This window comes from Pangasianodon hypophthalmus, chromosome 8 (genome assembly GCF_027358585.1).
Source record: "Pangasianodon hypophthalmus isolate fPanHyp1 chromosome 8, fPanHyp1.pri, whole genome shotgun sequence".
Classification (NCBI taxonomy): Eukaryota; Metazoa; Chordata; class Actinopteri; order Siluriformes; family Pangasiidae; genus Pangasianodon; species Pangasianodon hypophthalmus.
Window position 1 is genome coordinate 27,997,612 of NC_069717.1, and position 15,986 is coordinate 28,013,597.

The 15,986-nt window shown below is 39.2% G+C and overlaps 1 protein-coding gene and 1 long non-coding RNA gene across 2 annotated transcripts; one reads left to right on the forward strand and one right to left on the reverse strand.

The window, feature by feature from the left end:
* Positions 1-1,055: 1,055 nt before the first annotated feature.
* LOC128318693 (uncharacterized) lies at positions 1,056-7,882 on the reverse strand. The gene is made up of 2 exons (XR_008302150.1): positions 7,641-7,882; positions 1,056-7,553 (listed from the first exon to the last, which is right to left on the reverse strand). It is a non-coding gene; the product is annotated as an uncharacterized LOC128318693 (long non-coding RNA).
* Positions 7,883-8,086: 204 nt separating this feature from the next.
* Positions 8,087-15,695, forward strand: LOC113546156 (uncharacterized). Its single transcript, XM_026945919.3, has 4 exons — positions 8,087-8,658; positions 11,403-11,430; positions 11,578-11,658; positions 13,359-15,695. The coding sequence occupies exons 1-4, from the start codon at positions 8,458-8,460 to the stop codon at positions 13,778-13,780; spliced, it is 732 nt and encodes a 243-aa protein (XP_026801720.1). The 5' UTR covers positions 8,087-8,457; the 3' UTR covers positions 13,781-15,695.
* Positions 15,696-15,986: the final 291 nt, after the last annotated feature.

Below are 15,986 nucleotides of genomic sequence, written 5' to 3' on the forward strand. Positions count from 1 at the left end.
GTAACGCTAAGAAAGACGTAAGAAGAACTCATACATGACTCCCATCTCTCTTCACACATTTAATCAACACAAATATTACGTATGGAATTGTGCAATCGATACACAGTTGAAAAGGAAATCTATGTGAAAGTGTTGTGCCCTGCCGTATGCGTTCTGGGTTTTGATTTTTTTTCCAGGTGCAACCGCGTTACTTCTGGGGGTGCTTACGTCATTGACGCGATGGTATAAGGGCACCACTCGAGGGAGTGTCAGCAGTCTAGTGCTCACTGAGATTTGTGTTTTGCTTGCTGTTGTCATTCTGACTGATATTTGTGTTTTATCTTGGATGTTAGCTTCACTCTCTCTTCACTCACGGTTTTGGTTGTCTGTTTTGTGAATAGTGTCGTCTCTGTAACATTATGTACTATATACGTATATTCCAAGTCACCGGCTGTAGTGCTGTGTTGGCTGCATTTGGATTGGGATGGGGTTTTTGTCTATGTGTTTGGTTAGACAGGGAGTAAGAGAAGCATTTTGTATGTCTTTATGTTTTATGGTAGCTAAGGTAGGACCTGTCTGGCCTGACGCAGAATTGGTCCTGGGTGCAGACTCTAGTATCGGGGAGAAATTGCGGAAACGCTTCATCACCTCATCACTGTACCACGGCGTAAAATACAAGCCCATTTCAGGGCACGTCCAGTTTTGTGCCTAGAGAATGCCACAGATTAAGGATGTTGTAATTGTACACAGAACCAGACATTGTCCTAATGTTGAATTTTCTACAGTTTCTCTGCAACCTAACCAACTGAGGTGCAGATTCTGAAAGTGGATCATCACCAGGACTAGGAGCGTAAAGATTAATCAGTATGATGATATTCTGTGATGAAGACAACTACACCATTTCTACAACAAATCTGGTTTACCTTTGCTTACCTGTTCTTTGTTATTAGTATTGTTACGCATTGTTTTTCTGTGTATTAACACTAATATGTCTATTAACACTAATACTTTCTTGTATTTGGCTTGGATAGCCAGGGCTGATGGCTAAGGATCATGAGTGGAGATCAGAATCCGAATCCGAAACTGAATTAGCTTTATTCGCCAAGTTGTTGTGGTTTTTTAAGGTGCTCTTTGGTACATACATACATACATACATATCTGACATGAGAACAGAAAACATTTAAATAGTAAGACTTAACAATAAAAAAATATAAATAATAATAATAATAATGTGTATGAATCCAGAACATAAGATTTATGTACAGATGTGCATTATTTACTCTATATACAGCTGTATAAATAAAGAGGTATGCATATGTATTAACATAATACTTGAGAAAGAGGCAGTAATTAGAGATGGAGGATGAATTACAGAAATGAATGACAGAACACAGGTAATGATTCCTGTGTTAGCTGTTTAAGCTGGAGATGGCATGGGGAAAAAAACTGTTTTTATGCCTAGATGTTCTAGTGCACAGAGATCTGTAACGTCTGCCTGAAGGGAGGAGTGCAAACAGGTTGTGGCCGGGGTGAGAGGGGTCTGTGATGATGTTAGCTGCCTGTTCCTTCACTCTGGAGTTGTACAAGTCCTGAAGCTTGGGCAGGTGCACACCAATGACCCTTTCTGCTGTCCTAACAGTCCATTGCAGTCTTCTTAGATCTGATTTGCTGGCTGACCCAAACCAGGCAGTTATAGAAGAGCACAGAATCGACTCAATAACAGCTGAGTGAAACTGTCACATCTGCGCCTGTGGCAGGTTGAACTTTTTCAGTTGACGAAGGAAGAACAACCTCTGCTGGGCCTTTTTCACAATGGAGTCAATGTGAATGTCCCACTTCAGGTCCTGAAAGATGGTGGTGCCCAGGAACTTGAATGACTCCACTGCAGCCACAGTGATGTCCATGATGGTGAGAAGGGGGAGAGCAGGGGGGTTTCTCCTGAAGACCACTATCAGCTCCACAGTTTTGAGCGTGTTCAGCTCCAGGTTGTTGTGACCGCACCAGACAGCCAGCTGCTCAACCTCTTATCTGTAAGCAGACTCGTCGCCGTCCTGGATGAGACCGATGACTTGGATGTAAACTATAGATAGTTGGATATAGACCAATTCCTCTGCTCTCTGAGGGGTATAAACTATGTTTTGAACAATATCTTTCACAACGATATGATAACAGAGTATTGATGATAACAGAAATATGATGATAACAGAAGCAAAAATTACATCAGAGTTCTGCACTGTAAACGTTACTACTAGTTAGGCAATACTACACCCAGATGACAAACGACTAGTATGTTAGTAAGATGCCGAGCCACCATGAGTCACCAGAAGCGCTTCAGCGTACCTTGGCAGGGAGTCTACAACTCACTGGAATGGCACTGGTGTGAAGGAATGTCGGGGTCACTCCAAAATCTCTCCTGTGCAGGTTATTAAATATAATAGTGCTCTGTTTAGGTTTATGTTAAAAGTAAATGCTGTGACTTGCACCTTGACTTGAGAGGAAAGTGTAGACCTTGGAGAAGGCTGGGAAAGGAAGTGTCTCAGTGCTCGCAGAACTGAAATGCTCTCGTCAGTTTCTCTCTAAGCTCGCTACACTGTTCCACGCTCACTGTTCTCGATTAAAGATACTGTTTAAACCTAATGCCACAGCCTGAGATTTGAGAATTGACAAAGACTTTTAATTTTTTTTAATGTTTATATAGACATCTGATGCTTTTTGTATAGGCTAGGCATGATATCAGTCTACTGAAGCAACATAAATTGTCCCGCCCCCTGAACACTTTCAACCACCGCACCTCAGCACTCTCTAGAACTGTTTCTAGAACAATTTCTTAAGGCTTAACTACAACGAATGTGGTATTAAAGTAGTATTTCACGTTCAATTACATTTGCATTTGGGAATCCTAGTGTCTTGTACAAGATTCTTTTTAACATTCTTACCTTCACCATGGTAACTTGGTTAACCATCAAGCCTAAAGAAATATTTTTAAATGAGTGAGTCTAAAACCATGCCTTAAGATCTTGCATCTCTACTACAACTGATCACACAGACAATATTATAACAATGTAAATAGGTAAAAAGTGCAGAATTGTTAAATAAACGATTATAAGTGTTAATGGGCTACTTAGCTAACTCTATGAGCATAGTAATCTGTTACATCTTAACAATGAAATGTAGCACCTTCTTTGCTTTTCTTACTTAGGTTTGTACTTTGCAGTTACTCAAATGCTCTCAGAAATATAGTATTGCCTTGCTCAGTTTTTTTTTTTACAAGTAACAATTTAACTTTAGCTTTTACTGTAGTAATATAGTTACAGATAAAGAGTCATATCAGACTACAGTTATATATTTTGCATTGTACAAACGTGCCTCGTAAGGGATTACGCTGGTTATTGAACCAAAGCAAGTACACAAAATGCTCATATTTATGCTCTCCATTCTCACATTCTTATGAGATTGTTTGTGCAAAGTTACCATCTGCCCCCTGTTATTGTGCAACATCATATATATTCTGACCCAAGCTTGCTCAAACTGATAACACACCAGGAAGCTGAATAAGGCATTCACTAGCGTGGTTGTAGTGATACGGGACCTGGAGGCGGCATTCATCATAGAAAGACCAAAGGTTAGGTTGAGCACACGTGGTAAGGGAGTCACTGGAGATTTCACATCAGGCTCTACAGACAACAGCATTTTGCGTGTACAGTCTCATACATAATCCTTTGGAGAAAAAAAAACCTCAATTGTTCGCTCACTCTGCACAAAGTGAAGCACTTCCTTTTCCAGCCGTTGGCTTCTTAGGGGTTGTTTCTCTAAAATCCAAGCACGTTTAACAGTTCATTGCTACAGTGCATGCAACATTAGTTCTGTTTGGGCAAAAAACTAAAAAAAAAAGTTTACATACACCTATGCGAATCTTTTGACAAATCAACACAACACTTCATTCACACTAGGGGTCATTTTAACACAATCGATTAGAAACAGACTTGTTTCAGATTTTATTCTCTATATCAGAAATCCAGGAGGTCAAAAGTTTACATACACCAAGCTGACTGTCTCTTTAAACAGTCTGAAAGATTACAGAAATTGATGTAATGACTTTTATAAGCTTCTGATTGGCCAGACTGAAGTTCGTAGGTGATCACCAGCCTTTTAGAGGAGCGTTCTCTGGTCAGGTGAAACAAACATTTAACGGTTTGGCCGTAATTATCAGCACTGTGTGGAGGAAAAAGGGTGACGATTTAATCCGAAGAACACCATCGCAACTGTGAAGCATGGGGTTGGGAGCATCATGCTGTAGGGGAGTTCAGAAAAAAGTTGGCCTCATGATGATGGAGGATTATCTAGAAATACTGAAGTAAAACCTAAAGACATTAACCACAACAATTTTGGACGCAACTGGGGCTTCCACAGGACAATGATCCTGAACATATAATAAATAAAGTTTAAATAAATCTGTCTCTTTGCTATTATTTTGAAATGGAAATAATGCAGATACACTAACTGACTTAACACAAGAAATGTGTGGAGTTGTGAAAATTTGAGTTTGAATCTCTTTAGCTTAGGTGAATGTAAACTTCTGGACTGACCTTTGGACATTCTGTACTTCATGACTGATGATGGCAATCAAAGCAAAGTGCTCAGTGAAAATACCAGCATCAGTACTGCTGTGATTTGTCATTTTTATTTTATTAGAATTCAGATAACTTGCGTTTAAAGAAACAGTAAAACAAGTCAAATTGAATATGCATATAAATTGAATAATTTTTGTTGGGTTTTTTTTTTTACTGCCCCTTTTGATAGTTATTTGCAATTAGGACTATTATTATTATTATTATTATTATTATTATTATTGTTATTATTATTATTATTATTAGTAGTAGTAGTAGTAGTAGTGTTAGTGTAAGTGTTATTATCATTCCAATGCATGTAAAGACTTTGTGGACGTGAAAAAATAAAAAAGTTAAAGCAAAGAAACGGCAGCATGGCCTTTTATGTTCCACCAGTATGAGGCCAGGTTCAGTGGTTACTATGCCAGATGAGTCATTTGGCATGCTCAATCCTGCTGCTGCTTTTTGAAGTGTGGAGATTCAACCTCTGTTTGCTCTTAAATTGTGCAGCTGTTATTTTATTTTTCTTTATTTCACATCTTCCAGAACTTCTTTTCGGATATGGAGCAAGACCACATACAGGAAGAAGAGGAAGATGATTCAGTGGTCTATAAAGATGAGCAGGATAACATCTGTGCCAGTTTATTAATACAGCATTAAAAGAAAGAGCTACACCATCTAACAGTAATAATTCAGCTTTCAGTTTATAGTCTCAGTTAATAAATTATTTAAGAGTGGGATAGTTCTGTCAAACAAGAGCTTCCTCTTTGCATCAGTATTTGCGCTACACGTTTTTTTTTTTTTAAATCAAATTGCACAATTTGCACTATTCATTCTATATGCAATCCCAAACTTGTGCAATATTTTTTCTTCTCACTTATGTGAACTTCCTCCTTATGCGGCTGTCTTGTATTTTGTCTCTCCACAATTTTCATAAAGACTTTATGCTAAGTGTATACCTATATGCTGGAAACATATGACAATAAAATGAGCGTGATACCTGATAGTCTCTGTGAATTCATATTATGTGTTGTTCGTGTCAATAAATATAATATTTTAAAAATTATTCTTCCCCATTTTTCCCCTCAATGTGGTCATCCACTAGTCAGCTCTCCCCAATCATATGACAGCTACTAACCAGGGAGGGTGAGGCTTTCACGTGTTTCATCCGAGACACGTGAAGCCGTTCAACATCTTTTATCATCTTTCTAACACACTCAAAGGAAAGTGCTATCCGCCCTCTTCCACATACACGAACTCAGTGATGCCCATGATTGGCTAGTGTTCCTGTGATTGACAGGAGAGTGAGTAATACCATCTCTCCCGCTCAGAGAGCAAAGCCAATTTTGCTTCTTTCCTCAGGGTATGACTTCATCAGGTACAAAAGATAGGTGATGATTTGAACCCGAGTTTCAGTCCTTCACCGTCACGTTGACGTCACAATAAATGATGGATTCATCAACTGACACGTCTAAGACATTTTTATGCTTGAAATTAGTAAATATATCTAGAAATAATCTTAATGGTATTACATTATGTCACCGTGAGAAATATTAGATCAGTTCCTTTACTCAAGACATTTCATTTGCTAAGACTTTCCATGGTGTTTTTTTCCCCATTGTGTTCCTTAATATGGTGCAAATTAAAAGATGATGTCAAGTGAGAAAACAAGGACATGCGAAAGTACTCAAGCGCATATTGAGAAACATGGGTTTTTTTTTTTTTTTTTTTATGCCAGATACGGTAATATCTTACACATTACCAGGCTTGTATCAGGCATACTGTAACTGTTTCGCTGCAAATTAAAGATGATCGTTTTCAGTACACAGTGTCATCATCTTGCCCTTTAGGGCTTTAGGTTTCAGTTTCTGGAAGGTGTACCTAATTAACCAACAAATTATAGCAGGTAATACCTGTAGATTTTAGGTTTTTACTGATCTACTAAAAAATTGAAGTTTTTCATATTTTTGTCAGGAGGCCAGATTTTCTTTTGTGACAAATGTGAAAGGTGGTTCATTCATTCATTCATTCATTCATTCATTCAAATCAATATATGTAAGATTTTAATTATCTCTCTACCAAAATGAAACCTTACCTGAGTCAGATCATTGCAATCATGGGTTGAAGCATGGGTTCAACTGATCTGACCATCATAGGTGTAACATGTTGTCATGCTGAAAGCAGCCATTAAAAGACAGGTGAATTGTAGCTAATTATGGTCAGCAAGAGTACTTGGATAGACTATGGCATTCGAACGATGCTAGATCAGTATTAAGGGTGCAGTGATTGCGTGCTGTATTTGCTAATATTGTTTAGAAGTTTCGAAACACTGCAACCTACACTTTAGCTTTCGTAACATGGAATTGTGAAAACACGTCTATTAAAAACAAATATGAATTCAGAGCAACACTGTTTACATTTACAGCATCACAAGCACTGGTTATAAAAGTGCATTAAAAGCAGGGCCACATCAGCATTTTTGTGAGCTCTTGAAGGGCGTAAACTAGCTATTATTATTTTTTTTTAAACATATTACTATCTGTTCTACCACTTCAAACCAGTTACCTAGGCTCTGAAACTACAGCAGGCCTATAATATGATGTTTATAGGAAAAATGTCTACCAGAAACTGTTCAGCTGTATGTACAGCATGGTTTTGCACAGGAGCTGCACTGTGATGATGTTCAAAAAGGTCTAGGAAGTCATCATGATGATTTCATATTTAACCGCCCATCAAATAAATGAGATATCATCTTCTGCTATTACTAACAGTGCTAGTGAATAAAATGCTCAGTAGTAGTGTACTAGAGGTCATTTCAATATCACTACTTCTTACCTGTCAATCACGCAGAGCTAACATGAACCACAGGCAAACAGGGGCCCCCTCTGAGCTCAGGCCCCAGACCTAGCCCTTATTATAATCCTTGTCTGGATCTCAGTGATGTTGAGCGTGGCATGATTGCTGTCTCTAGAAAAAAAGAAAAAAAAAAAACGTCCAGTGGGTGGCAGTTTTGCAATATGAGAGAGAGAGGTCAGAGGAGAGACCTGGCCAGACCTGTTTGAGCTGACAGGAAGGCTACGGTAACTCAAATAACCACTCTTTACATCCGTGGTGAGCAGAAAAGCATCTCAGAACGCAAAGAACCTTGCAGCGGACGAGCTACAACAGCAGAAGACCACATCGGCTTCCGCTCCTGTCGGCCAAGAGCACGAGGCGCACCGAACCTGGACAGGTGAAGATGGTTAAAGGGAAAAAAAAACAACAAAACACTGTGTAAAGTCTAGAGACTTTCTGAAATACCAGACACTGAGATGACACCCCCCCCCCCCCCCCCAACAACCCCCCCACCCCCCCCTTAATCCCCCTCCCCCTCCCCCTTCTGATGCTTTATGTGAACATTAACTGAAGCTGTTGCATGATCTTTTTTTTTTTTTTTAATGGTTCCTCGTGGTTGCATCACCGCTGAGTCATGTAGTTCACTCTAGAGCTTTCTGACTGATCCGGTCTCTCATTTCCCCCGGAGAAGGACAAAAAAAAAATCTGGCAGGTAGCCAGGAGTTATTTAGGAGCGTGTCATATTCAGTCAGTACCGTGCATGTGTGTGTGTGTGTGTGTGTGCGTGTGTGTGTGTGTGGAGGTGTAGTGGGCTGAGCAGGAAGCGCAGAGCAATTAAAATCGCGCGTGTCCAAGAGACTGAGTCTCGAGAGAGAGAGAGAGAGAGAGAGAGAGAGAAAGGGTAATCGAGTCGAATTTGTTTTGGGGCGTCGAAAAAAAAAAAAAAACCACGCACACACTGTTATAAATAGTGGTGTGTGAGGAGAGGATGTGAGCCTTGGTGAGCCTTGGTGAGCTGGATATCTACCCACCGAGCATGGAAGTGAAAGAAGAGCGCGCGGACGGTCGCGAGGTGCGCGAGGCTTACACGATACTTGTGGAATCGGACGCGATTGTGCGCAACAAGCGCGCGCTCCGGCGCGAGATGTGCATCAGCCGCATCGTCATTTTCATCCTCCTGATCACCTGCGTGGCCTTCTGTGTCATCCTGTACATCCAACAGGACCATGCAAGCAAGGTGGGAGTCTTCTGCTTTACCTGCTTTACCTCCCTTCCCTCCTTCCATCCTTCCATCCTTCCTTTCTTCCTTTCTTTCTTTCTTTCTTTCTTTGCTTGTTGACATCATTAACAGTTGATTAACAGTCATCTCTGGAGCATGTTCATGAGACTTGAGATGTGAGAAAAGAAGATCTGAAATGATATTATAACCAAGACATTTACAGTGAGCTCCAAAAGTCTGAGCCTGCACATTAACAAGCTTTAATCTGATATTTATTTTAATGTAAATAATAATAATAATAATAATAAATAACTTTCTGCACCATGCTTTTGATATTGACCCCAGATGTTCCTCGAGTGTTATCTCTGAGTCACGCGACATTCCGATGGATCTGATCTAACACAGATTGTCAGGTTTTACACAAACTTGCGTCCGAGCCAGCTCGAGTGCACGCTGTCATTAAAGCAAAAGTGCAAAAGTGGGACGTACCGAATACTAAGAACCTCTGTGCTTCGTGGAAATATCTAACATTCGACTCACTTTCACTCAGGTTTGCCCTTATGCTGATAATATCATTTCTAATAATATCATTTTTGTATTAAATTAGAAAAGAATGCAGCAGAAATGTTACTTTTTAGCTCACTAGACAAATAAAACCACTTCTCAGGTGTGAGAGTAAATAAGGCATGGAGGTAATGTAAGAGAGAATTATTATTATTATTATTATTATTATTATTATTATTATTAGAAAAAGTCTTGTTAGTCTTGATTGATATTTCATTACGTTTGGTAATCGGTTTTATTCTCAGGGTTAAACACATGCACCAAAAGCTGCTGCGCAAATGTGTCACTCTGTTAGTGTTTATGTTTTTGAAAAAGAAAAAGTGTTCATTTTATCTCAGCATCAAATATTTGACTCGACACGTTTCCAGTTCACGTGGGACTGCAATCAAACGTCCGTATTACGATGAGAAATCTCTCTCATCCTCTCATCCTCTCATCCGCAGCTTCTTTTTCTGTGAATCCGGATGTCTTCTGATTATTGTGTTGTGGAAGTATTTCCAAGGAGCTACAAACGTGATATTATGACGTGTGTTTTACAGCGGCGGGGTTTTAAACGCTCGACCGGCTTTCTCTCTCTGAGACTCTGTTCAGTAGTTAAAAAACTATCAGGTGTGGATTTAGTTAAAAATGGAAGCTGTAGAAATATTTCCTGTGCCAAGTGATCAAACAATCTCTCTCTCCCTCTCTCCAACTCTCTGTCTGTCTCTTTACCTCTGTCTCTCTCTATCTCTATCTATCTGCCTCTCTATATCTCCATCTCTCTTTACCTCTCTGTCTCTCTCTATCTTTCCCTCTCTCCAACTCTCTCTCTCTCTGTACCTGTGTCTCTCTTTATCTCCATCTATCTGTCTCTCTCTATCTCTCCCTCTCTCTAACTCTCCTCTCTCTCTTTACCTCTGTCTCTATCTATCTGTCTCTCTATATCTCCATCTCTTTACCTCTCTGTCTCTCACTATCTATCCCTCTCTCCAACTCTCTCTCTCTCTCTTTACCTATGTCTCTCTCTCTATCCCCATCTATCTGTCTCTCTCTATCTCCATCTTTCTCTACCTCTCTGTCTCTCTCTGTCTGTCTGTCTCTCTCTACCTCTCTGTCTCTGTCTCTGTCTCTCTCTCTCTACCTCTCTGTCTCTCTCTCTCTACCTCTCTGTCTCTCTCTCTCTCTCTCTCCCTCTCTGTCTCTGTCTGTCTCTCTCTACCTCTCTGTCTCTGTCTCTGTCTCTCTACCTCTCTGTCTCTGTCTCTCTCTCTCTACCTCTCTGTCTCTGTCTCTCTCTCTCTACCTCTCTGTCTCTCTCTCGCTCTACCTCTCTGTCTCTCTACCTCGATCTCTCTCTCTGTCTGTTTCTCTGTGACTTTCTCTCTTTCTCTCATGCACAGTAAATTAAAACTAGAAATATTCCAGTAGGTTGAGTGTGAGCATCTTGAAACAATTCAACAATCAAAAACATAATGTAAACTCCACAGAAAAATAGTTTTGGGGAGGAAAAGTGTCAAAGTAGCAAAGTTCTGGTCTCCAGACCTGATGTGAAGAAGGGCAAGAAGAGGAGGAAGAGCAAAGAATGGACAGACTCATTACTAGAGAATGTTTCCGTCACAGTCAGAAAGACCTTTATTATCTTACCATACACTATCTTTTACATCTGCAAGCTTTGTTTTTAATTGAGTTGTATCAGATAAATCTGTTTACACTCAATTGACCAGATGTTACTGACAGACAAATCTGAATCTGCACATTTGAGCACATGAGTCTGCTCCTGGAAAGATGTCTGTACACGTTATGCCTGTAATGTGATTTTTTTTCCCCTGCATTTTGATCAAATCATACACACTATATCACACATGGAGCACTTCTTATCTTGTGAATAAATCCCACGTATCTGTTTACATGAAGTGTTAAATCCGTATATGAGGCATGACAGTTAAAAGGCTGGATAAAAGCTAACAGAGGACAACTGGAAGGTTGTGAGATAAAATTCAAACATTGTTAGAGAGCCAGAAAGCACTTGAGCAAGATTTTCGACGCTTGGCCCCTCTGGGTTACATTTGGATTGGCTTCTGTTTCACATGCAGTTTGCTTTGGATGAAGGTGTCTGGCAAGCAGATAAACTTAGACAGCTGACAAATAGGTTTTAAATTGAAGTCTTATCTGCTTCCATGTTCAGTCACTAATCTGTTAATTTTCTGTTCTTTTTACAGAATACCAAAAACAAGGAAAAGGCAAATGGTAATTCTCAATACCGTTCAGTATGATGTAAACGTCTTGGCAGCAGTAATACTGACTTATATTTGCCTGTGTCAAAAAAAGCAAACAGAGCTGTGATTTATGCTGGCAGAACTGTTATAACCTTCTTTTTTTTTTTTCTCTTTCTAGAAACATGTGCCACATTCCAACCCGGCAACGCAGAAGCTCACAAAGTAGATGATCAGACACCTCCCATGGCTTCCCTGAGCAGTAAATAAACACTTCTTACTGTTAGACATGAACATAAAATTCCACGTCCTGTTGGAAGACGTTGTCCTAACGCCTTAAAACCACACAAGTACATCAAACATGAGCTCTGATTATCTGTTAAACTTTTATCACCTTGTCAGACTAGTACAGATTGACTGAAGGGATGTGAAAGACTTGCTATCTCGATGAACTATGACCTGTGAATTCACGTGGTTGTGACGAAGAGCTGATTATTATTATTAAGCAGTGGTCATATATCAGTTTCTGTTTTCTTACTGTTGCTTAGTACACATAATTGTGCAGGTATTTAAGCAAGAATGAGGGCATGAGAACCATGCAAAGTCTAATAAGCTCTCTGTTGTCATTCATTCATTCATTCATTCATAGTAGCTAATAAAGCAGCATGAAGTACATTTTTTTTAGCTTAGCAGAATAAATATATTGCTGAAACCCAAACTTTTACCCTTTAAGACCCTTCTGTATCCTTTCCTTTGGATTTGGAAATCGAGATCGCTAGTTGCAGGAAACCAGCATTTCGTATCTAAATGATATTCTGGATGCGAACGTGACATCCTCAAGCCTTGTTGGTTTTCATAGTTCCCAAGTGTCAGGAAGGAGAAATTAGAAGCTGTTTCCTGGAAGGTCACAGTTCCAGTCTTGAATGAGAGCAGAAACATGACAGGAGAAGTGAGAACTAGTAAACGTGCGTTTGAGTCATCGAGGGACTGACACTTTCGGGGGAAACACTTGCTTAAGAGTCCTTACACAGCTGATTGAGCTGCTGATGAAATCGGTTTACCACTGACAGAAGTGAAAGGTTTGTGGCTGATGATTAACTTAGTGTAAACACTGAACTGCGACAGAGAGAAAATGAGTATTGCACGTAGGGGTAGTGGATGATTTTTAAGGTTATCGATTCGAAACGCTTATTCACATTCACTGAAACTGAGTAACAATAGTGACGATATTGCTATCAAGAACAGGTCCGATACCGTGCATTTAGTCATACTCATAAAAAAAAAAAAAAAATCCTCCTATACCAAGATCCAATACGAGGTGATACTACGTGACAAGCCTAGTGTATGTTCGCGTGCCGATAAACAGATGACACAGAATGGCAGCGATCTGCACGTATTTCGCGATTAACAAAGACGATCAAATCGGAGCAGACTGCGAACTCTGCTACAATTCCTACGCAGGCTAGGTGAGAAAAGTTGTCTGTAGATGAGTGAAAAATTACAACCCAGTATGTTGTTCTTGACAGTCAGCGGCTAAGAGTCAAGGGATTCTAATGCAATGAAAACAAATACGCACTTTACTTACACACTCTCTCCTCTACACCACTACTTGATCCAAAGTAGCTAATGTAGCTAGCTAATTCACTTCGGTTTAAAGTCAGCTCGCTAGTGTTATAAAGAAGTGCGTGAGTACGCATTGTGTGCACTCTTCATGGCTGTTCTTTAAACTGGGAAAACGCACACAGAGCTCAAAGCTGATCGATTAGTACTAAGTAGGCTATTGATATCAGCTATCAGGTGTCAGTATTGATGAGTACTAAAATTCCTGTCCTTATACTCAAGCCTGAAAATGGTATTGATGTATACCTTAATAAACACATTTTGTGTCTTTTCCATATCTGTATATATCACTTTCAAATTACAAGCATATGCTTTAATATACTCTATTTGTTCCTTGTACAGTTCACCCTAATTCAATGAACCCCATCCTGACATGGCAGGCTCATCATAAGCACATGAACGACTTCTGCTTGGAAGGCCCCTGCGAGTCTCTGGTCATACCTCAAGATGGCAAGTACAGACTCGGCCTGCAGATAACGTACGGGGAAGAGAACCCCAAGGAAGAGCAGAGCCATCTGGCTCACAACATTGTCATGTACTCTGACAGTTACAACGATCCGATGACCATTCTGTCCGTCTATGAGACCGTTTACAAGAAGAGCACCTGGTTGAAATCCGTATACTCTGAGGTCATCCATGTTTTCAGTAAGGGGGACAGAGTCAAGGTGCAGAGCGATAACGCCAAACTCATCGACAGAAGTGGACAACCGTGGACGAAAAACTTTCTCACTTTCCAATTTGTTTCCAAACTGAGGGATCTATGAGCTCTTTAGCAGAGCAAGGACATCTAACACACCATCCATATACACTAAACTAATCAAAGCTAACTAACAAAGCTAACATTGCAGAGTGTGATTGGATGAGTGTAATACAACTGTACTGTATTTTTCTTTACCTTTTTCTGTTCTCGGCCAATAGCAGGTGCTGTTATTATTAGTGAAGCATATTGTAATGATTTTATAATATTGTCTCATGCCTAATTTTGGTTTTTATGGTAGGCGTGATGCTCCAGAAGATACACTGAAGGTACACTACCATTAACTTGCGCTAACATATTATAACCCTACTGGTATGCTAGCATAAATTTAGCATGCTCATAGCGGCGGTGATTGTACCAAAAAACAGCTGTTTATAAAGTGAATTACAAGCGTTCAGCATTAACTATTGCTCTGTAATTAACTACAGCAACACTAAGATTACAAAAACTAAACCAAACATGGTGCTAAAGTGAACAAGTGCCATTTGAGATCCAGGACATATTAAGGGAAAAAAAAGTCCTGGTACGTTAATCGGACTTTCACAACAAAGCTACCTGTGTGAGAAACCGCTAAATGGGACGGCCTGGAAAAGGCGCTAACACAGGAAGCGGTGTACGGTGAAAACCCGGACCTGCAGCCTGTTGCACCAGCTGAACACAAGTTCGCTCGGAGCGAAAAGTCGATCCTAATCATCTGTAGGTTGAGGGGAGCTAAAAATTAGCGCAGTCAAGAATTTTTTGCGTAAAGTTATCATATGATTTATGCCACCATGTATTTCACTAGACAGCTAGCTAGATGTTAAATGCTAGTTTAGTTGCTAGCTGTGGAATTCAAACATTTTCAGCATTGACACACTTAGTAGCTAACTTTCTCTTTCAGAAATCAGAATGCTGTATGGAAAACTCTTAACCTTCCTGCTGATATTTCCTCACCGAAAAACAGAAACTTTTTTTTGTAGTATTTCAATTTCAAAATGATATTTATTTTAACCATAGATAAATGAACAAAATCAGTATTTATCCATCTGTTTTCTATCGTATTTGTATTTTTTAATGTTGTATCTTGGTTTTACTCTGCACACATTTACGGTTTTTTTTTAACATTGGTAACTTTTGGTTACCAATTTTCAGTACCCCACCTCTAGGTGTATGTATGTTTGAAGTTATAATGTAAGGCTAGGTTGTATCTATGCCACTTGGTGCAAGCGTTGATCTTTTAGTAGTTCGTAAACTCGACCGGAGCGGACATGTACATTACAAGCTAGGCTACGTTCAGCTGGTTTAACAGGCTGCAGCAATCCATATCTACATATATACATGCAGTATATATACTGTCTACTCAGCAAACAGGCACAAAGAGTACACAGTTATTTTTTTCTTCCTGAGCCACATTCAAATAAACTCTGCATTTTTAGCTACAATTAATCCAGCCTCCTGCGGTCATGTGAACAACTTACTCGCTGTAAAATATGTGATAATATATGCATTTTATATATATATATATATATATATATATATATATATATATATATATATATATATACAGAGTATATAAGGTCTTTATATAATAGAGCTTTACAAGTTTTTCTCTTTGTGTTACTGTGTATTTATGCAAGTTTCTTTTCCATAATTCTCTCACTGTTTATATCATCTTACCCGTGCTTGTGTGTTTGAAAATGATCGTATGGTTTTTGTTTTATTTTGTTGTTCGTTTTTTTTTCTTTTTTGTCTCAAACTGTACTGAGAGAAATTTGCAATACTGTTTAGATGTCGGAATGTATAAAAACACGGACATTTATTATCCTTTTTTTTGAATCTCTGTGCATATACTTTTATTTTGATTGAAGTTAACATTAAGCAGAAAAGGTTGTATGCTCTCTTTTAAATAAAAAAGCAAAAATGATATTTTTTTTCTGACAAAACTGGTCTTGTGAATCATTCCTTCTACGTAAATTCCTTTAATCTATGTCCTGGTTAGACACGCGCAAGGCATGTCCTGCATAGTTTGTCTGTTCGTGCTTGTTATTGTTCTTTCATGCAGGAATTGATGTCATACTGGAGTTTTTTTTGTTTTTTTTTTAAGTAATTTAATCTATTTACACATTTGGCTAGTTTTAGCTGGTTTTGCAGTCAGGTATCCCTTTTGGTATTAAAAAAAATCCACTGACCCTAATGCTGGTACACATTATAATCCAGATAATTCAGGCAAATAT

Excerpts from the sequence above, each read along its gene's own strand:
- LOC113546156 (XM_026945919.3), top strand. The coding sequence starts at position 8,458 with ATGGAAGTGAAAGAAGAGCGCGCGGACGGTCGCGAGGTGCGCGAGGCT. Across the intron at positions 8,659-11,402 it reads AACAGGACCATGCAAGCAAG|AATACCAAAAACAAGGAAAA; the intron begins GTGGGAGTCTTC and ends TTCTTTTTACAG. Across the intron at positions 11,431-11,577 it reads AAACAAGGAAAAGGCAAATG|AAACATGTGCCACATTCCAA; the intron begins GTAATTCTCAAT and ends TTCTCTTTCTAG.